At 46.9% G+C, this 23,050-nt stretch overlaps 1 protein-coding gene across 1 annotated transcript in view; it reads right to left on the reverse strand.

Annotated features, from left to right (window-relative positions):
- TDRD6 (tudor domain containing 6) overlaps window positions 1-23,050 on the reverse strand; it is a 408,994-nt gene that overhangs the window by 365,343 nt on the left and 20,601 nt on the right. Inside the window, 1 exon segment of the mRNA XM_029596059.1 lies at window positions 1,168-1,292. Within this exon segment, the coding sequence (XP_029451919.1) occupies window positions 1,168-1,292 (125 nt within the window).

The following is a 23,050-nucleotide window of genomic DNA, read 5'->3' on the forward strand; positions in this document are numbered from 1 at the left end:
AATGCCAGCTATTGTAAAGATGTATTATTTACCCCAAGGTGAGAGAGGAAAGAATCAGGAGCAAGTTTACAAGGAGGAAACAACGATAAATCTAACTTCAATATTGGAAAAATCTCATGAAATGGTAGTAGAAGAAAGAGCTACGCTGTTTGTACAGTTTGCTCTAGCGTCAGAGAGAGACTTGATACTAAGAACTTTTCTTCGTAATCACTCAAATTTTATGGATACCAATTAAGAATATTTCCTGATATAACTAAAATCACTCAGATTAAGAGGAAAAAATATATTTTTATGAGAGAAGAAGTTGTTGCGAGAGAAGCTAAGTATATGCTTCGCTTTCCATGTCACTGTATTGTGATATATCAGAATTCTAGGTATATTTTTAGAGAACCTGAACAACTAAGGGTATATCTTGACTCCCACTCCTATTAAGCTCCAAGGGCGGGCTGGCAGTAAATTAAAATAAGGCATGGGTTAATTCTGAGGCAATTTTGGATAATATACATTTGTATGTATTTTTCTTAATAAGTTTGCTTTAAATTATATTTTGGTCTCGTTAATTTCCTATAATATTACACATAAATGTGAGGAAAATTTCATTTCTGTGTTTATATTTTTCCTTTAGTCTTAATCCTAAACATGTCATTATTCTGAGAACTTTTGTTCTGTATATATATTGAAAAATTCAATAAACATAATTTAAAAACAAAACAAAAACACACTAACAGTTTTGCTATACAACACCTTGAATATCTAAATGAGAGCAAATAGCAACAGCCAAAAGTTTTAATGTTCCCTGTATGCACACACAGGTCAGGCAACAAGTGCACACAGGAAACTGCACACATGAAAGGATAATTGTGTGCATCAGCTCACAAAAATTTAAGAGGGAACACTGATCTTAATGCCAAAATAGGCAGCACAGGAAACAGACACCCTGGACTTGTACCCCTCTCTAAAAGAAAGTTAGGCAATACCATTATACAAAGACTAATGTGAAGAAGAATAAAAAAAAAAAAAATAAAAAAAAATCACAGAATTTGTTTTAAAAAGTCGAATCCTTCATTATCATTTTCAAATTAAAAACAAGCAGTCTGAGTATGCAGACACAAATGGACATCATTTCATGTTTGCATATATCCCTTAATGGGTCTGAAATACACTTACCCTAGTGCCTTCCTCCGATATATTTAAAATCTCAGCCACAGACCATTCATCCTTCTCTGGTAACCTAACCACGCACTTGCAGCCAACAGTAAATCCAGTCAGAGTAATGGTGTTCCCACTTTTATCTATGGAAATTGAAAGGTCAGACAGGCACAAAATCACTCCATCTACATTGTACTCGCACAGCATAAAGTAGAAAAACACAAAAAACTTCTCTTAACTACATCACCATCTAGACATAGCTTATTCACTACATCTGTTGTGATCTTCAAGGCCCTGTTGAAGTTCACGGTATATCAAACCATAACACCAGATGTCTGCTCCTCCCACTGTAGTTTATAGAGTCTGAACTTTGACAAGGAGGAAACAGACTGATCCTACTTAGAAACAGAGGCAAAATGTCAATGCTAAGCAATACAAGGGAGAATTAGGAAGCACAGCAATGTGTGAACGGTAATAAAATAAGAAAAAGAAAAAAAGGATGGAAGGAGAGAGACAGGATTGAAGACTACAAATACAGTGTACAAAAAGGAACCTGACAGGCAAGTAGAAGATACAGAACTGAGTAAGAATGTATGAGAACTAAGCTAAAAGAGAATAAAGAAGCAAAAGAAAGGTCAGCAAGGATTCTGTAGTTCATATATAGAAACAAAAATGATGGCAGAAAAGAACTGTCCATCCAGTCTGCTCAGCAAGCTTATGGTAGTTTCTGCCACTCCTTATAAGTACAAGTCACCTACATACTTATCAGTTTCCCATAAAATAAAAGTTGGGGCCCTTGCTGGTTGCTGATTTAAATTCCCTGTTACCTCCTGCCACTAAAGCAGAGAGCAATGAGGGAGTTTATTCAAGAGTTTCAGGCTTATTGTTTAAGGGTAGTAACAGCCGCATCAGCAAGTTACTCCTATCCTCATTTGTTTTCCCTGACCACAAAATTCCATGTCCTTGTTGTTTGCTGTCAATTCCCTTTTTCCTCTTTTCCCACCTGCTACTGAACAGTATGAAGGCATATTGGTTAAGTGTAGTAAAAGAAAATTATTCCTCACCTGCTAATTTTCGTTCCTGTAGTACCAAGGATCAGTCCAGACAGTGGGTTATGTCCCCTGTCCAGCAGATGGAGTCAGACAAGAACTTCTGAGGGCGCTGCCATATAAGTCAGCATGCCAAGCGTCCCTCTTCAGTAACTAGACTATCAAAGCCATTAAAGAAGGAAAACATGAGGAATCAAACTACAAACATGTGTTAAGAAACATGACTAGAATAAAACCAAAGGCAACCTGCCAAGAGAACTAGATACTGCAAAAGCAGAAAAGGAAAAATGACAGTACCTCGAGCAGGAGCAACTCCCCTGTGTAAATCCGCACCCAATAGAGGGAGGGCGTCTGGACTGATCCTTGGTACTACAGGAACGAAAATTAGCAGGTGAGGAATAATTTTCTTTTCCCTGTACGTACCAGAATCAGTCCAGATGGTGGGATGTACCAAAGCTTCCCTACTGAGGGTAGGCCTGAGAAAGCCCTGCTCGAATGACATTTTAACCAAAAGATCCGAAAGTCGGAGACTGTACGTCCAGACGATAGTGACGTGCGAAAGTATGCAGCGACTTCCAGGTGGTCGCTCTGCATATCTCCTGAGAGGAAACGGAGTGACTCTCCGCCCAAGAGGTCGCTTGCAAGCGAAGAGAGTGGGCCTTGACTCCCACCGGCGGAGTCTGTCCTGTGTCGATGTACGCCGCTTCGATTGTCACCTTCAACCAGCGGGCAATCGTCGTCTTGGAGGCCTTAGACCCCTTCTTGGGCCCCGACCAGAGAACGAACAGATGGTCTGAGAGCCGAAAGTCATTGGTGACCTCCAAGAATTTCATCAGACAACGCTTGACGTCTAGTTTGCGTAACTCCGAAGGGTCGCTCGCTGCAAAGGAAGGGAGCTCTACAGTCTGATTCAGATGGAAAGGGGAGACCACCTTGGGTAGGAATGAAGGAACCGTGCGCAAGGTGACTCCCGAATCCGTGAACCGTAGATAAGGTTCCCTGCAGGAGAGAGCCTGAAGCTCGGAGACACGCCGGGCTGAACAAATGGCTACCAGAAACACTGTCTTGAGAGTTAAATCCTTGAGGGAGGCTGCGTGCAATGGCTCGAAGGGAGGTCCCCCCAGGATCCGAAGAACCAAATTGAGCCGCCAAGGTGGACAAGGTGCAGGGAGTGGAGGCTTCAAGTGCTTTACTCCCCTGAGGAAGCGAACAATGTCTGGATGGGATGAAAACGAAATCTTCTCCTCCGGACGAAGCAGAACTCCCAGCGCCACCACCTGTAACCTGAGAGAGTTGTAGGCTAGGCCCTTCTCCAGGCCCGCCTGTAGGAAAGATAATCTGAGAAACAGAAGCATGTCCAGGCAGCATGTCATGAGACGAACACCAGGATTCGAAAACCTTCCAGACCCTCACATAGGCTACCGAAGTAGAAGTCTTACACGCCCGGAGGGTCGAAATCACCGCCTCCTGATAACCATGCCGCCTCAGTTTGCGCCTCTCAAAAGCCAAGTCGCAAGACAGAAGCGATTTGCCTGGTCGAAAAATATTGGACCCTGTCGAAGCAAGTGAGGCAGGTGGCCGAGGCATATGGGTCCATCCACCGCTAGATTGAGAAGATCCGCGAACCACAGTCTTCTGGGCCACTCCGGCACCACTAGAATGACTGTGCCCTGATGATGTTAGATTCTTCGCAGGACCTTTCCCACCAGTGGCCACGGGGGAAAGACAAAGTAGAATCTGGCGAGGCCATGGCAGCACTAGGGCATCTACGCCCTCCGCGCCCCTTTCCCTTCTGCGGCTGAAGAATCGAGGTGCCTTTGCGTTGAGCGCTGTTGCCATGAGATCTAAGTGAGGAGTCCCCCAACGTTGAATCAGGAGGCGCATCACCTCTTGGGAGAGCTCCCACTCTCCCGGATCTAGATGTTGCCGGCTTAAGAAGTCCGCTTGAATGTTGTCCACTCCCGCGATGTGGGACGCCACCAGGCGAGTTAGATGGAGTTCCAACCACTGCATGAGCTTGTCCGTCTCCAGTGAGACGTGCCAACTCCTCGTACCCCCCTGGTGATTTATATACGCCACCGTGGTCGCATTGTCCAAGAGTATCCGGACCGTCCAATGGCGAACCAGTATCCAGACCATCCAATGGCGAACCAGGGGGGAGGAAGGCTTTCAGCACTAGACGAACTGCTCTGGTCTCCAGGCGGTTGACTGGCCACTGCGCTTGAAATTTCGTCCACTGCCCCTTTAGGGACCTCGTCTGGCATACTGCACCCCATCTGGAGAGACTGGCATTGGTGGTGACTACTATCCAGTCCGGAACATCCAACGGCATCCCCTGGGCCAAATGGGTGGGGTCCAACCACCAATGGAAGCTGGACACCGCCGAGCACGGCAGCGGAAGGATGGCCTAGTAGTCCCGTGACACCGGTTTCCAGCGGGATAGCAATGCTCTCTGGAGAGGTCGCATGTGTGCGAACGCCCATGGTACCAGATCGATAGTTGATGCCATGGAACCCAGGACTTGGAGATAATCCCAGGCTGTTGGCAAGGGTAGGCCAGAGAAGTCCACGATTTGGTCCCGCAACGCCTGGGCTCGGTCCGGCCGTAGAAAAACCGTGCCTTCCTCCGTGTCAAAACGCGCTCCCAAGAAATCCAACGATTGGGATGGCGTGAGCCTGCTCTTGGTATAGTTGACAACCCAGCCAAGTGACTGGAGCAGCCGCACCACTCTGTCGACCGTTTGGTAGCCTTGTGTCAAGGATTTCGCTCGGATGAGCCAGTCGCCTAGATAGGGATGGACCAAGATTCCCTCCCTTCTAAGGGCAGCCGCCACGACTACCAAGACCTTTGTGAAGACTCGTGGGGCGGTCGCCAGGCCAAAGGGGAGGGCCTGAAACTGAAAGTGCTGTCCCAGGATCTTGAACCGGAGAAAGCGTTGGTGGGCCTTGAAGATAGGGGATATGAAGGTATGCCTCTGTGAGGTCCAGAGAGGCCATGAACTCCCCTCGGTGAACGGCCGCTATGACCGAGCGCAGGGTCTCCATCCGGCAGCGTGGGACCTTGAGCGCCTGGTTGATCGATTTGAGGTCCAGAATTGGCCGAAAAGTGCCGTCCTTCTTGGGCACCACGAAGTAGATGGAATAGTGGCCTCGGCCCACTTCCGAGGAAGGTACCGGAACAATCGCCCACAGCGCGAGGAGACGGTCTATGGTCTGGTGAACGATGTCCTGCTTCTGTGGGGAACCGCAGGGGGAGAAGAGAAATCTGTCTCTTGGGACACGAGCAAAATCCAACGCGTAGCCGTGCTTTAGAACATCTAGGACCCACTGATCCGACGTAATCCGCACCCACTACTCGGAAAAAAGGGAGATCCGGCCCCCGATCCTGGGAGTCGGAGGGTGGGTCGGCCTGGCATCATTGGGGAGACTTGGAGGAAGTCCCCTGGGACATTCCTTCCTTGGGAGGCCTGTGGCCCTGAAATGGTCGATTCCAGGACTGCCGTGATGTCTGTTGCCTCGTGGTCCGAAAGCAGCGTTGATTGCGAAAATGATTTCTGGAGGAGTTGAACGATCTAGTGGAACGAGGGCGGTCCTCCGGTAGCCTGTGAATCGCGTTTTCCCCGAGCAATTTAATGATCTGATCTAGATCGTCCCCGAACAAGAATTTGCCTTTGAAGGGAAGGGATCCCAGCCGAGTCTTGGAGGAGGAGTCCGCCGACCAGTTGCGGAGCCAGAGCAGACGCTGAGCTGACACAGCCGCCACCATTGACCTGAATAGAACCCTCAGGAGATCATACAGGGCGTCTGCCCCGTATGCAATGACGGCCTCCAAGCGGTCTGCCTGACGAGTCTCCTCTGGGGGCAGGTCCTGAGAGGTAAGGCGCTGTTGCACCCAGCGGAGGCCCGCGCGTTGTGCTAGTGAACTGCAGATGGCGGCCCGAATGCCAAGTGCCGAGACCTCGAACACCCACTTGAGGTACACCTCCAATTTCCTGTCCTGAAGATCCCGTAGCGCCGTACCTCCTGTAACTGGTATGGTAGTGCATTTGGTGACCGCCGAAATGGCCAAATCGACTGTCGGAACCCGCAGCACCTCCAAGAAGTCCTCAGGAAGCAGATAAAGCTTCTCCATGGCTCTAGTGACATTAAGGTTTCCCTCCGGCGCATCCCATTCCCGAGACAACTGTAGGAAAGTTGGGTGGGTGGGAAAAGCCTTGGCCGGCAGCCAAAGCCCAGCCAGCAAGGGGTCCCCCTTCTTCGCCAGGGGTGCTGGTTCCTGGGGGTCCGGAGGAGGGTCGAGATCTATTTCCTGCAGGATATGGGGTATCAGGTGCTCCAGCTCCTCCTGTTGGAAAATGCGTAGGACCCTGGGGTCATCCCCCTCCAACTGAGCCACTAGAAGAGGATCGTCCGTGGGCGAGTCCGGCTTCTGGTCCCCCATGCCCCCGGGGGTGGGGGGGTGCGCACCAAGCCGGCCCTGTGAAACGGGCGCTGCTCCCCCCCTGGCCCCCGAGGGTTTCCCCAGGTAAAAGGATCCAATCTAGCCAGCTGGGGGGGGGGGGGTGTCCAAGGGAGAGATCCGGAGGGTTGGACATCCTGGCCAAGTACGCATTATGCATCAATAAAATGAAATCTGAAGAAAATGGGGCGGTCCTGAAGGGGCTCGAGATGCATCTTCCCCTGGTCAGGGTTCCTCCCCCAGGGGCTGCACAGGGACCAAGGACGGCGGAAAACCAGGAAAGGGTGGCTCCGGCTCATCCTCCGAAGATCCTGCATCCAAATCATGCTGCAGCAAAATAGCCGCCGTTCCCGCGCTCCGCGGGATCGGGGCCTGTCGCTGTCCCTCAACCCGGTCCTGAGCGCGCATCCCCCCCAGAGCTGCCCTCCCCGCCAGGGAGGCAGGCAGTACAAATGCCGTCCCGGGATAGCCGGGACCCTGGCCGCTCACATGCGGTACAAGCCGCTGCTCTCGGCATGCCGCCGAGAGGGGGGGAAGGAGGGGGAGGGAGAGCGCGGGAAATCCAAGTCCTGCCGCGCCGAGGTTCTCCGAACGGAGAGGCCGCCGCTATCACCCCACCGACCCAAACGCCAAAAAAAGCCCCGCCGGGGAATGCTACCTCCCGGCTGGCAGCGGCCCCGGGGAATGAGCGTCGCAGGTCGGATCGTGTGCGAAGAGGGGGGGAAGAGGATGGAGCCTTCCAACTTGCACCCCCCGCGGCCAGGCGCGATGAAGAAAGAACAAAGAGCCCTGTAAAGGAAAACCAAACAGCTCACTTACCCCGCTACAGAAAACGGAAGGGAGAAGATAAACAAGCAGGCAGCAAGCTCTGCTGGCAAGGTTGTGGAGAGCAGGATCACTCCCTCACAAGAGAGCGAGAACACTGTCTCCTAGACCTCTTTTTTCTTTTGTAACTGGATTCCTCACTAAGACAAAGGCCAAAAAACCAAGAAATGAACAGACTAAAGAAACTACACTAAAATAAGTGTGCTGGGGAACCACTGTTCCCCTGCTCCTATATGCTGGTGTCAGAAAGATACTGAAGAGGGACGCTTGGCATGCTGACTTATATGGCAGCGCCCTCAGAAGTTCTTGTCAGACTCCATCTGCTGGACGGGGGACATAACCCACCATCTGGACTGATCCTGGTACGTACAGGGAACTGCCACACCAGCAAGTTACCCCCCATGCACTCATTTCTTTATTTACATCCTCTAGCCTTTAGGGATCCACAGTGTTTATCCCATGCCCCTTTGTATTACTTTCACTGTTTTTGACTTCACCACCTCCTCCGGAAGGGCATTTCAGGCATCCACCAAGACCAAAGGAGACACGTTTTATAGTTGAAAAATCATAGCAAAAATCTCTGAAAATTAATAAAAGCCAGTAGCTCATGACAAAAATAAACTTTATGATATCAACATATACCTAGGCACCTTGTGTTACTTACAATAGAGAGGAAGAGAGCATTAATATGAACACAGCATCAGACAAATAATGGTGCTTAATATTGCAATAACTCATCTCTTGCTTCGCAATGGGCCACAGATGGTATCAGATAACCACACATAGAAACATATAGAAACATAGAAATGACGGCAGAAGAAGACCAACCGGTCCATCCAGTCTGCCCAGCAAGCTTCACACATTTGTTCTCATACTTAACTGTTTCTCTTGGCTCTTAGTAACCTTATGTTCTAATTCCCTTTTCACCCCCACCATTAATGTAGAGAGCAGTGCTGGAGCTGCTTCCAAGTGAAATATTAAGTTTGATTAGTTGGGTAAGCGGCAGCATAGCTCTCTGCCATGAAGCAGAGGGCAATGCTGGAAATGTGTGAAGTATCAGTTTTTCTTTTCCCCTGTCATTGAAGCAAGGAGTCATGCCGGACATGCACCGAAAGTGAAGAATGCCTTGAAAGTCACATTAACTATCATCAAATATTGAAAAGCCTAATAATTGGTAATACCTATAAGCCCATGAACCCATCCCTGTTTTTTTTTCTTTTTTTCTTTTCTTTTTTTAATTGGGAGATGGATGCCCTTCATCCTTCTACTCTGTGAAGGTGGACACCTACCACCGGCCACTGGCATCCCGCTCCGTTAATGCCTCTGTGGCTACTGCCGCTCCATGCAGTGTTTTACTACCTGCTCTTTATATGCGTCCTCTAGAACTGATGGATCCCATCCCTGGGTTTTTTTATTATTTATTTAATTGGGAGATGACAGCCCTCCATCCTTCCGCTCCGTGAAGGTGGACACCTACCACTGGCCACTGGCATCCCGCTCCGTGAATGCCTCTGTGGCTACTGCCGCTCTGTGCAGTATTTTACTACCTGCTCTTTATATGGACACCTACCACTGGCCACTGGCATCCCGCTCCGTGAATGCCTCTGTGGCTACTGCCGCTCCGTGCAGTATTTTACTACCTGCTCTTTATATGTGTCCTCTAGACCTGATGGATCCCATCCCTGTTTTGTTTTTTGTTTTTGTTTTTTATTTAATTGGGAGATGACAGCCCTACATCCTTCCGCTCCATGAAGGTGGACACCTACCACTGGCCACTGGCATCCCTCAGGTTTATTCATTTGCTGGTTCAATAAACCACCTTCATATACATAGTAATATTGTATGAAAGAAACGTCACATGAAATAAGTAAAAGGCATTTATTTTGATACTCAATTAGCGCAGTTTGAATGTTATGTCCTACCTGGTTAGTAAGACTCTTAAATCTTTATTGGAATTTCAGTTCTCAAGCTAACATTTTTATTGTAAATAATATTCTTCTATATAATTATTTTATTGCGTTTATATAACCATTTTATTGCGTTTCTCTATCTGTACAACATTTCCATTGTTCCCCCCCCCCCTCCCCAGTTCTCTTATCAGTTCTCTGTAAAGCCCCGTTGGCCATTTTTTGTTACATGGAAACCGATGTGATGTTTTCTTAACGAATGTCGGTATACAAAAACTTTAAATACATAAATAAATAAAATAAATAAATAAATATGCAAATTTAAAAAGCTATGGAGGTACGTGCGTGTTTAGGGCTTCTTGCTGTGTACAGAGGAACTTTCTTAGTGTTTTATGTTTGACGCATTTTCATGTTTTATATCTTTCTAGATAAACTGAACCCCTGAGGCAGGCGATTATTTTCGCCGAAACATGGACCTATGTCGGGTTGGGCTTTGTTATATTAACACAGTGCTAGTGGCATTTCTGAGCGCAATTGAGCAGAGTGCAGTTATTTTTTTCTTTTGCACAAGTTCAGACTACCGAGATAGGTGCCTTTTCTCATTTCACATGATGTTTGTCTTTCATACAATATTAAATGATGTGTATATGAAGGTAGTTTATTGAACCAGCAAAAATGAATGAACCTGAGGTGTGTTGTCTGACACTGTCTGCAGTCCACTGCGAGGCAACAAGACGGGCTACTGCAATATCAAGCACCATTATTTGTCTGATGCTGTATTCATATTAATGCTAGTACAAGTATTTTAAATTGATTTGTTTTTCCCTCTTCCTCCATACTGAATGATATTTTTTGAAGAGGTTCCTGCTTGTGATTATACAAGTTCACCTTATTGTGTTGCCATTATTTGACATATGGATGTGAGAGAGAAGAGAAAAAAAAAGTAAGATTGTGCAAAATGGGGTCTTGGCATTCTCAAAATACAGGAACTTAAGTATTATATTCCATATCACATCATTTGAAATGACAGAGAATGCAATTTTCAAGAAAGGCAGACAACTTTCTCATGAAATTTGTTATCCAGGATCTCTCTTGACGTGGAACAAATACATGGGTATTTTATAGTAAGTTTTATGCTACCCTGTTTCCCCGAAAATAAGACAGTGTCTTATATTAATTTTTGCTACCAAAGATGCACTAGGCCTTATTTTCAGGGGATGTCTAATACTGTAGAGCTGCTGGCTGCCCCTGCGTCAGCCATGCCTCACCAGTGTGCTGTCAGAGAGAGGTAAAAGTGTGCAGCATTCATGGTAGTCAGCTTGGGCTGACTCTGCTGCTTTTGAACCTCTGCACACTGCTTGGAAGGGGTCCCCCGACTGGTACTGCCACCATCCCCAGATGTCAGTAATCTTGCTGCCACTGTCACTGCTGCTACATGGCTATTGGTGAGGCGCCGATTGCTGCTACTGACACTGAAGCCCATTCTGCTGCCTCCTCTGTGCAGGCCCCATGGGCTTCCACTTTCTCCATGCTGATCTCGTACATTGTGAGATCTGCATAGAGAAAGTGCTATTCTTGCACATTCCCAAAGATTACATGTGCCAATCACTAAAAAGTAATTTATTTATTTTTTTACCTTTGCTGGCTGATGTTAGTTTTCTAATCGGTTGGTCACAGGCTTTTTTTTTTCCACCTTCCCTTTCTTATTTTTTTGCCAATTCCTTTTATATTGTACTTTTTTCTTCCTTATTTCTTTTCTCTCCATCTTCTTCCCTCAAACACAGTCAGGTTCTCATTCTCACATGCATATTTCTCTCTCACACACACACAAACACAGGCTCTCACTGTCACATGCTGTCTGACTCTCACACACACACAGGCTCTCACTGTCTGACTCTCACACACAGGCTCTCGCTGTCACATGCTGTCTGACACACACACACACAGGCTCTCGCTGTCACATGCTGTCTGACACACACACACAGGCTCTCACTGTCACATGCTGTCTGACACACACACAGGCTCTCACTGTCACATGCTGTCTGACTCACACACACACAGGCTCTCACTGTCACATGCTGTCTGACTCACACACACACAGGCTCTCACTGTCACATGCTGTCTGACACACACACACAGGCTCTCACTCCCACATGCTGTCTTACTCAAGCATAGGCTCTCACCGTCACACACTGTCTCTCACACACACAGAGGCTCTCACATGCTGCCTCTGCAAACATTCAGATCCTCACTCCCACACACAATCTCTCAACTCATCTCATACACGCACGCACACAGCCTCTACAGACCCTCAGCCTCTCTCTCACCTCTGGGCCTCCTCTTCGCGGGTCGCCGCAGGATGGGCTCTGCAGCAGCCCTAAACTTCTCGGGCCTCTTCCTCTTCCCTGCTGCTGGGCCTCTTCCTCTTCTTGGGCCGCTGCGACTTGGGATTCGCAGCAGCCCGCGGCGGCTCCTCTGCACGTGCTGATGTTTTCTCCTTCCTGCCCACGTGGCTCCAGCAATGTTTACTTCCGGGGCCACACAGGCAGGAAGGAGAAAGAGCATCAGCGCGTTTGAACGCGATCTTTTTCTTCGGGCAAGGAGGCTCAGCGGCCGCATGAGCCTCCTTGCGCCCGGGGGCATTGGCTCCCCTCGGGATACCACTGCTCGCGTCTGCCCCTAATACTTTGGAAACTTTATTAAAAAAAAAAAAAAATGACGTCACAGGATTGACTGGCCCACCAGGGGAAGCCCGATCCCCCGATAGGTCAATCTGCCCCTGTTTACAAGGGATGACTTACTTTCGGGGGAGGTCTTATATTTAAGAATTCGGCAAAATCTCTACTAGGTCTTATTTTTGGGGGATGTCTTATTTTCGGGGAAACACGGTAGCATGATATGTTCCTTGATCATGTCATTTTGTCTTTTAGAAAATACAATCAGTAAGCAAATGCCTTAGTGATTGTTCACATAGGGAAACTGGAGTAGGTTCTAAGCTTTTGCAGAACAAAGCGGAATCCGATTTTTTCTAATAAAAAACAGTACCTAACAAAAAGAATCCATGACATTTTCTCAAACTAGATTATGTATACACAAAAATGTGTTGCTCATATTCCCTCCTAACCTGAACTGTGTGTAATCTGCTACTCTCTATACTGATGTTTTACTAATCGGTTTATGAGTTACAAAATTGTACGTAAGGAAGTTATACAGAAAATTGTATCTATTTAAAAGGGAAAAAAGCCCTTGTAATGCGAATCTTTACTACTGAGATACTGTTTCACAGAAGAAAGATGGAGTGGAACCCAGCTTTCACTCAAAAAGTTTAGGACCTACTCACATCCTATCACTAGCTACATTTTCCAAAACAATATAAGATCAGATGAACGTTTATGCCCATAAACATCTTAAATTGGAGCATTTTTATTCAAAAGTAGCACAGTTCCTCATTTTTTATTAGGTCAAGAGGGTCAATGGGTAAATAAATAAATAAACAAACAAACAAACAAACCCTTGTAAGGAAAATTTTTGAAAGTGATAGTGTAGTTTCTAAAATGTTATTTTTAGAAAGCTTAATTTTAAGATTTAGAAATAGAATGCCCCTATTTCTCCTATAAAAACTGCCTGCACAATAAAGCATCTGTTGAGTTATTTTCTGCAACTATACAAAATCAGGCAGTGCATCCATTGAATGACTTTCTTACAATGTTACGCTACTTGTAATCATCCTCTAACTGCAGTATTCTTACCAACACTTTAGAGAGTCACATTGTACACTGCTGGAAAGCCTAGTTTATGTTGGAGAATGCAGTTTCCCTAGGAACCTATAAAACAAAAACTACATACAAGTTCAAACTATTGTTGACAATAACGATAAAACTTTTGGCCAAGGAGACAACCACTACCTTGGGCTGTGATGGGCAAATAATTTTGTGCCCATGCTATTTTTCATTTACTCAATATAAATTCCGAAACATGCGACAAGGATATGAAGGATTACAAAAGGTAGACTCCAATAACTATAAGCTACACAGAAGACCGTATTTAAAATAGCTAATTTTCAGATTTATAGTATCCAGGAAAACTTCACTCAAAAAGTCATAATACAGACTTAAATACCTGAAAGGTATTAATACCTAGGATTCAAACCTTTATCGACAAAGAAAACTGTAGAACAAGGGGGTCATAATATGAAGCTCTGAGGGGGTAGATTCAGGACCAAATGTTGTTCATTATCAGAGCGCTCTGATAATGAGCAATGTCAGGAAGTATCTCTTCATGGAAAGAGTAGTGGATGCATGGAATGCCCTCCCAGGAGAGGTAGTGAGGACAAGGACTGTAATGGAATTCAAAAGGGCATGGATTTCTAATGGTAATGAAGAAAAAGGTAACCCGTATAGATTGGGCTAGCCTGCACAGAGAAGAAAAAAAAAGCAGCTTACTGGGCAGACTGGATGGAACACATGGGTCTTTTTCTGCCAACATTTACTAATGTTAACATATTAACTATAGCAGAGGTTCCAAAACCTGGGCTAGGGGACACACAGCCATTCGGGTTTTCAAGATAGCCACAAGGAATATGCATTACATAAAATTTGCATGCTATAGAGGCAGTGCATGCTAATTTATTTCATGTATATTTCTTGTGGATATCCCAAAAACCCGACTGGCTGGGGGTCCCCCAAGGATAGGTCTGGGTACTACAGAGAACCTCGCAAAGTCCACGAAGATAGTCACAAAGCTGGTTGCCAAACAAAAAGACATGCCAGTGCAAAGATATCACAAATGGTGACGTTCTGAACAAACAAATCGGGCGTCAGCAAACTAGTCCTTTTATATAATCCTAGAGGAAACCTGGACCTTTCAATCATCTACCGTAACCATTTTTGTACATTTTTTTGTAATGCAGATAAAAAGATTGCTCAAAATCAGTCATAAATCATATGAAATCCCCATAACCCAAATGAGAGTTAGTGATGTATCTTTTCCTTTGGCTACTATATTAACTAGGACAATCAAGTGATTCTTCCCATCGGGCCGGCATTTGGACGCGCGTTTTGGACGCGCTAGCTTTACCCCTTATTCAGTAAGGGATAATAGCGCGTCCAAAACGCACATCCAACCCCCCCCCCCCGAACCTAATAGCGCCCACAACATGCAAATGCATGTTGATGGCCCTATTAGGTATTCTTGTGCGATTCAGAAAGCAAAATGTGCAGCCAAGCCGCACATTTTACTTTCAGAAATTAGCGCCTACCCAAAGGTAGGTGCTAATTTCTCCGGGCACCGGGAAAGTGCACAGAAAAAGCAGTAAAAACTGCTTTTCTGTGCACCCTCCAACTTAATATCATGGCGATATTAAGCAGGAGGTCCTGAAAGTTTAAAAAAATTAAAAAAAATAAAAATTTGAAAATGGGCCCGCAGCTGGCGGGTCAAAAACTGGACACTCAATTTTGCCGGCGTCCGGTTTCTGAACCCGTGGCTGTCAGTGGGCTCGAGAACAGACACTGACAAAATTAAGCGTCGGCTGTCAAACCCGCTGACAGCCGCCTCTTTTTACCGCCGGGCCTAATTTAAATAAATTAAAATACTGTATTGCGTGCACAGGAGAGTGGCCTGTGCGCGCGCTGGGAGAGCGGGCGCTCGCCCGCTCTTCCGCGATTTTACTGTATCGGCCCGTCAGTCAGAGTCACTGCATTACACCCCCATAAATGTGTTACACAGATAGTGCAATGATACAGTTTAAAGAACTAACAAGATATACAGACTCCAAGGTGCCTAGGTAATCTTAAAAACGCAGGTACATTTCGGTGATTCTTTAAAAAGGCACCACTACCTAAGACTCAAGGACATTTTTTTCACCATCATTTTTAATATATTTTTCCTGGTCGTATCATTTTCTGTATACTTTAAGCAATACACAATGGGCTTATAGCAACTCTAACTATCCTAGTTTTTAAATGTATGCTTAACTAGATAAGAGTAGTAATCTCAAACTGTGTACACTGACACTTTAAAGCAACGTTTTAAGTGTTTGTTTCACAGATCTGTCTGCTACCAAAAAAGGATGAATTATTTTCAAAGAGCACTTCTACGCAGCCAACTGAGTTAGCGGTTACCAACCTTCTCCATTTGAGAACTAATTTTTAATTACAACAAATTCAAAACATTAAAATCAACATGTAACTTTCTCTTTGGATAATGCGGTCTCTACATAAGAACAACATAAGAAATTTTCCATGCTGGGTCAGATCAAGGGTCCATTAAGCCCAGCATCCTGTTTCCAACAGAGGCCAAACCAGGCCACAAGAACCTGGCAATTATCCAAACACCAAGAAGATCTCATGCTACTGATGCAATTAATCATTAACAAACAACCATCAAGGTAACTCCTCGATATGTGGTGATGTGCGGTTGCTATGTCTGAGGCAACCACTTTGTGATTGTTTCTTGATAGCTCCCTTGTTTATTCTTGAAATACTTTAATTTTTCAATTTATTTTCTTTTGTTTTATTTCCATGTGCTTAGTACCCTCTCTCCCTGGCGGGTGCCCCGGCCCTCCCTAAGCGTTCCCGCTTTGTTGTTAGTACTTATCAGTTCTTGTTGATCCTAATCAATTCCTGCCGCTTCTAATGCAATAGCAGTGGCTATTCCCTAAGTAAACTTGATAAATAGCAGTTAATGGATTTCTCCTCCAAGAACTTATCCAAATCTTTTTTTGAACCCAGCTACACTAACTGCACTAACCACATCCTCGGGCAACAAATTCCAGAGCTTAATTGTGCGTTGAGTGAAAAATAATTTTCTCCAATTAGTCTTAAATGTGCTACTTGCTAACTTCATGGAATGCCCCCTATCCTCCTATTATCCGAAAGTGTTAACAACAGATTCACATCTACTTGTTCAAGACCTCTATCATATCCCCGCCTCAACCGTCTCTTCTCCAAGCTGAACAGGCCGAACCTCTTCAGCCTTTGCTCATAGTAGCCATGTACTCAAGCTCATGGGTCATACATGCAATACAGCATTTTTAAATCACTTGAAAACTGGTACACAGAAACATACATGCAATACAGCATTTTTAAATCACTTGAAAACTGGTACACAGAAACACAGTAGCAGAAAAAAAACAAAACAAAACACAAACACTCATATGGCCTATCCAGTCTGCTCGGGCACACCAACTATTCGCTTCCCACACTTTCAGAGAACCCCTCTTTATCCGATGCTTCTTGAATTCAGATACTATTTTCCTAGGTCAAGCAGGACAGTAGTCCTCACATGGGCATCATCATTGGATGGAGCCCAAAGAATCTAGTTTTCAATATGCCCCACTGAGCATGTGCAGCTGTAATCATCACCCTGCGCTCTAGGCAGAGTCCCTTAGTGGAGTGTTTCTGGATTTGTTCCTTGGGGAATTCGCTTTAATTTCAGCTGTTCCAAGCAGCCTGAGGGTTCTGACTTGGTGGGTAAATCCTTACTAGACTTGGCAGTGAGTTATTCGCTTGGGGTTGGGATATACCACCTAGCAACTTGGACTTACCCTGGCAGTCCAGTGGTCTGCTTTTGTGTACTCACTCACTCCTACTTCTGGATGGAAGGTCAGGGGAAGGGGAGGAAAAGCTAAGCCATTCGTGACATATTTTAGTGTTTACCTGCAGGGAAAAGATTCACCACATTTTTCCCTATATGAGCTTTGAGACACTGTAAGTAGAGAATCCCAAAAAGAACCTCCGAGCGGACGTACCAATGTAGATGTAGTCAGGGCAGAAGTCTGGACTGATCTGTGGTACTACAGGAACGAAAATTAGCAGGCAAGAACCAATTTTCATTTCCCTGTACGTACCTGGATCAGTCCAGACAGTGGGATGTACCAAAGCTTCCCTAAACAGGGTGGGACAGAGACAGTCCCACTCTGAGTACCTGTCTGCTGAAAGAGCCAAAGATTGGCGTCTGAACATCGAGGCAATAATGATACGCAAAAGTATATAGGGATTTCCAAGTAGCTGCTCTGCAGATTTCTTGCGGCGAGACTGACCGACTCTCCACCCAAGATGTAGCCTGAGAACATAAAGAGTGAGCTTTAAAGCCCTCTGGAACCGACCGGCCCCCGACAAATATATGCAGACGCAATCGCCTCTTTTAGCCAGCGAGCGATAGTAGCTTTAGAAGCCTTATTCCCCTTACTCGGCCCGCTCCATAAGACAAAGAGATGATCAGAGACTCGAAAATCATTTGTCACCTGCAAATATTGCAGTAGGACCCTCTTCAAATCAAGGCGCCGTACATCCGCGCCAGGCGTGTACGCAATGTCCTTTGGAGAAAAAGCAGGGAGCTCCACTGACTGATTTACATGAAAGGAGGAAACAACCTTTGGCAGGAAGGATGGGACTGTTTTGAGGGAAAAACCTGAATCAGAAACACGAAGGAAAGGCTCTCTACAAGACAAGGCTTGGAGCTCAGACACTTTCCTGGCTGAGGAAATAGATACCAGAAAGTCAGTCTTAAGGATCAGATCCGTAAGTGTGGCTCGCCGAAGGAGTTTGAAGGGCGCCTCACAAAGAACGCAGAGAACCAAGTTAAGGCACCATGCCGGACAAGTAGCCCGGACAGGCGGGTTCAAGTGCTTAGCCCCTCTGAGGAACCGATTGACATCCAGATGGGTTGCCAACGCGTAACCATCGACCCGCCCAAGGAGGGAACAGAGCGCCGAAACCTGTACCTGCAGGAATTGAAAGACAAACCTTTGGAGAGACCATTCTGCTGGAAGGAGAGAACCTGGGACACTGAAGCCTTAAGTGCCTGAACTCTGGACTCAGCACACAGTCTCGAACACTCTCCATACCCGAATACAAGCCAGAGAGGTATAAGTCTTACGGGCCCGCAACAGAGTGGAGATAACCTCCTCCTTATAACCCTTCTTCCTTAGTCACCGCCGCTCAAAAGCCAGGCTGCTAGTCAACAGCGAGCCGCTTGATCTAAGAAGCAGGTTTGGCAGATGGCTGAGGCGGAGAGTACCGTCTGTAGTGAAGTTCACCAGATCTGCGAACCACGGTCTCAGAGGCCACTCCGGCGCCACGAGGACAACCAGCCCCCTGTGGAATTCTATTCTTCTGAGTACCTTTCCCACCAGAGGCCAAGGTGGGAACACGTAAAGGAGGACGCCATGAGGCCAGAGTAGGGACCAGTGCATCCACTCCTGAGCAGTGCTCCCTTCTGCGGCTGAAGAATCTGGGGGCCTTTGCATTGCTCAGAGTAGCCATCAGGTCTAAGTGAGGGATCCCCCACTTGTGCACGATCGAATCCATTGACTCTCCGGACAACTCCCATTCTCCGTGGTCTAGATGCTGATAACTCAGGAAATCGGCTTGAGTGTTCTCCTTCCCCGCAATGTGGGAGGCCACTAGCCGTTCCAGATGGCGCTCTGCCCAGGCTAGCAGCTTGCTGACCCTTCCAGGGCCACCGGACGACTCCTGGTGCCCCCCTGGCGACTGATGTAAGCTACCATGGTGGAATTGTCAGAGAGGATTCGCACAGCTTTGCGATGGATCAAGGGCAGAAAGGTCTTGAGAGCCAGATGGACCGCTCGGGTCTCCAGACGAATGATGTGCCACAGACTGGATTGGAGTCCATCGTCCCTGGGTAGACTGATTCTGACACACCACTCCCCAACCGGAGAGACCTGCATCAGTTGTCACAACAATCCACTGAGGTGTCTGCAAAGGTATCCCCTTCAACAGGTGGGTGAGAGAGAGCCACCACTGCATGCTGTCGCTGGTAACATCGGAAAGTGGTAAGGGTGTCAAACTCCTCCGAGAGCGGCTTCCAACGGGATAGCAAAGCTTTCTGCAAAGGACGCATATGCGCAAAGGCCCAGGGAACCAAATCTATAGTTGAAGCCATAGTGCCCAGAACCTGGAGATAATCCCAGGCCGTGGGGGACCGTGAGATATAATAGATGTTGGACTTGACCCATGAGCTTGAGTACATGGGCCTCGGGTAACAGGACTTTGCCCAAACGAGTGTCTAAGTGTGCTCCTAAGAATTCGAGGACTTGAGAGGGCTTGAGGTTGCTCTTTGAGAAATTGACTATCCACCCGAGGGAGGTGAGAACCGACAAGACCCGGTTGACCGCTATCATGCACAGGTCATCCAACTTTGCCCGAATGAGCCAGTCGTCCAGGAACAGGTGGACTAGGACTCCCTCCCACCAGAGGAAGGCCGCCACTACTACCATGATCTTGGTAAATGTGCATGGCGCGGTGGCAAGACCGAACGGGAGTGCTCGAAACTGAAAATGTTGTCGCAGGTTGTTGAGACGAAAAAATCTCTGGTGTTCCTGGCAGATCGTGATGTGAAGGTAGGACTCCGTCAGGATGATAGAGGCCAGGAACTCCCCTGTATGAACCACTGCTATGACAGCCCTCAGGGTCTCCATCCGAAAACGGGGAACCTTGAGGACCTAGACTCTCTTGAGGTCCAGGATCGGTCGAAAGGAGCCGTCCTTTGTGGGGATGACGAAGAAGATGGAATACTGGCCAGATCCTTATTCCTGGAGGGGGACTGGGACTATGGAATCGAGCGCTTGAAGCCTGTCGAGAGTCTGGCACACCGCTGGGTGCTTCTGAGTTCCACAGGGAGAGATCAAGTAGAGGTCCGGGAGATCCCGAGCAAACTAACGCGTAGCCTCTTTTGATTACTTCAAGGACCCACTGATCTGAAGTAATTTTGGCCCATTCCTCGAGAAATAGGGACAGCCGACCACCCACCTAAGTCTGGAACGGAGGAATGGGCCGGCCGTATCTCATTGTGAGGACTTTGCGGCAGTGCCTTGATGGGTACCGTCTCGGAAGGGCCATCTACCCCGAAAGGAGTGAGACCTTGCTGGAGACTTAGTGGAGGTGTTTCTTTGAAAAGCTCCACGTGGCTTGTTGTACCTGCGCTGCCCCCGGAAAAGAGAGCGAGACGGAAAAAGAGGATCTGGACTGCTTAGGGCAGTCCTCCGGTAGCTTATGAACCTTGTCACCCAAGGATTTGATAAGCTGGTCCAGGTCTTCACCAAAAGTAACTTACCCTTGAAGGGAAGAGTGCCCAATGGAGATTTAGAAGAGGAATCTGCAACCCAATCGCCTGGCTGACTCCGCTGAGACCATAGCTCTGGCTTGCACCCTGAGGACATCATAGAGAGCATCAGCCCCATACGCAATCGCGCCTTCCAGCCTGCCTGTTCCGCCTCTGCAGACGGGAGGTCCTGGGTGCTGAGTAATTGTTGAACCCACCTGAGGCTTGTCCGCTGCATGAGACTGCTACAGACTGTGGAGATCAAACCCCGAGCTCTGCCAGGACTGAAGGAATGAGGGGTTCCAACTCCTCACTCTGGAACAGACATACCACCTGAGGGTCATCACCCTCCAAAGAAGCCTGTTTCCCTTGCTCCTCATCCATGCCCCCCACGGGAGGGGGAGTAGAGGCTCCTGCACCTACAGCCGCACTGCCCAGCACGTCCAGAGCAGCAGACCCTCCTGAAACCACCGCGTTTTAACTTCGCAACCCTTAGAGACGCGGGAACATCCGCATGCTTGGCTACCTTGGTGGGGCAGTCCCTGTGTGGGTCTGACTAGCAAGGTACCACCTTGCAGAGACCTGGAAGCCAAAAAGGCTTTATGCATAAGGAGGACAACATTTAAAGAAAAGAATCAGAATCAACATTCTGATCTCCTGGAAAAGCAGGGTCCTCCTGTAAAAGAACCTGATCTGCATTCTCATCAGGAGTTGCAGGGCCTGGATACAATGTTGGAGGAAGCTCCCCCTCCCCCATAGCCCTTGCCTGAGCTGCAGCACATGTACGTAAGATGGCTGCCGCCCCTCACTGAGGGAGAAAGGATCAGCTCCGAGTTCCTGCGGAGTCTGATATTTTTGAGCCCCATGAGGCTTGGCTGTTGCTGCAGACCCTGAAAAAGAGCTGGCCGCCCCCCCCCCCGGGAAGGCATCTCGAGCAAATCCCAGTCCTAGAAAGCCGCGCGACCAATTCCCCACATGCTATATAACAGGATGTTCGCGGCATGATGGGGGGAAAAAACGGCTCAAAAAACACGAAGAAATCGGCCAAAAACACGGCGATTCAGGTGGGCAGGGGTCCTGGATTGCAGCTGACCAAAAAAGAAAAATTTAAAATTTTTATTTTTTTTTACACACATTGCTCAGACACACACGGGTGAAGAGAGGGACTGGACCACCAGTAATCACAGTCCCGGCTGCTTACCTTGCTGGAGCCTGCAATGAAAAGCGCGGTTAAGCTGTGCCTCCGATGGTCTTTTTTTTTTTCAAAAAAACGAGCAGAGGAATGGGAGCCTCTCTGCAAGAAGACCTGAGGCAGGCGCAAAAAGGGGGAGTGACTGGACCACCAGTATCACCCCTTTAAGTCAGGCAAGTGGTCACCGGGAATAAGGGTCCCAGGCTGAGTACTCAAGGGGAAAATCCCCCCGGGACCCTGTAAGAGCTGTGAGACAGAGCTGTCTCACATAGACAAGAAGTTTGATTTCCTTCAAATTCTTTTTTTTTTTTTTTTTTTTAACATATAGAAATTAATCAATACTTGCTTGATTCTGGAAACAATCAGAAGGAGAAAGAAAGAAATCACCACAGTGTGGAAAACAGAGAAAGCTAGGGAACCACAGGTTCAACTGCCTGCCTTTGCTGGGAGACAGAGAAATACTGAAGGGACGCAGGGTGAGCACTGTCCTGATATAGGATACCTTTTCAGTTTTTCTCTGTCTCCCTCTGCTGGACAGGAGGCTCAACCCACTGTCTGGACTGATCCGGGTACGGACAGGGAACTAGGGCATTACCCTGTACATCTCGCCATACAAAAACGATGTTCTGATAACATCCCAGTAAAAGCAAAACAAACTCCTTTTACTACCAGGCAAAATAGCCTTCCTTTGAAAAGACAGTAATTTACCACTAATGCATCCCCTATTGAGAAAACACAACAAATAAGATTGATACAAATGCCTCCATGCTAGTAAAATACCTCACCTCGGTCACACACCCTTCACCAAGTACAGAAAAACCACAAATTATAAATATGGAGACAGAAACTGGAATGGAAAACCAAAAAAGCCACTCTGCATGCAGTGCCAACCTGGAGAAATGGAAAGAGAAATATAGCACCTAACAGACTCAGGATTTGCAATAATGCACACAAACTAAACCGCACAAAGTTACACTTATATTATGGAACACACTCAAACAAGTAACAATCCTATCTAAGAAATACAACTATTAAACCAGGCCCTAAACACTAATACATTTCCTATTGGGAAAACAGAATAAGCCAAGCTGCTATAGAGCCCTACACAGAAATAATTATAAAGCTATACTAAAAATGTTACAAAACAGCTGCTGAACAGAATAATATCCAACAATTAAAAACTCAAAAATTATTAAAATATGTCCAAATATCAATAAAATATTTCAAAACAGCAGACATCACATAATATCCAATAATTAAAATGGCAGTCAATCAAGAAAAATAAATTTAAAAAGCCACCTTTACTTACCCTCTCCAGCAACTCTCCTACTCCTTTCCCTTCTAGGCCAATAGCACTCACCAGAAGCAGCAAGGGCTGCTGAAGATCTGTCCTCACAGTCCTCTTCCTT

This window comes from Rhinatrema bivittatum, chromosome 3 (assembly GCF_901001135.1).
Source record: "Rhinatrema bivittatum chromosome 3, aRhiBiv1.1, whole genome shotgun sequence".
Classification (NCBI taxonomy): Eukaryota; Metazoa; Chordata; class Amphibia; order Gymnophiona; family Rhinatrematidae; genus Rhinatrema; species Rhinatrema bivittatum.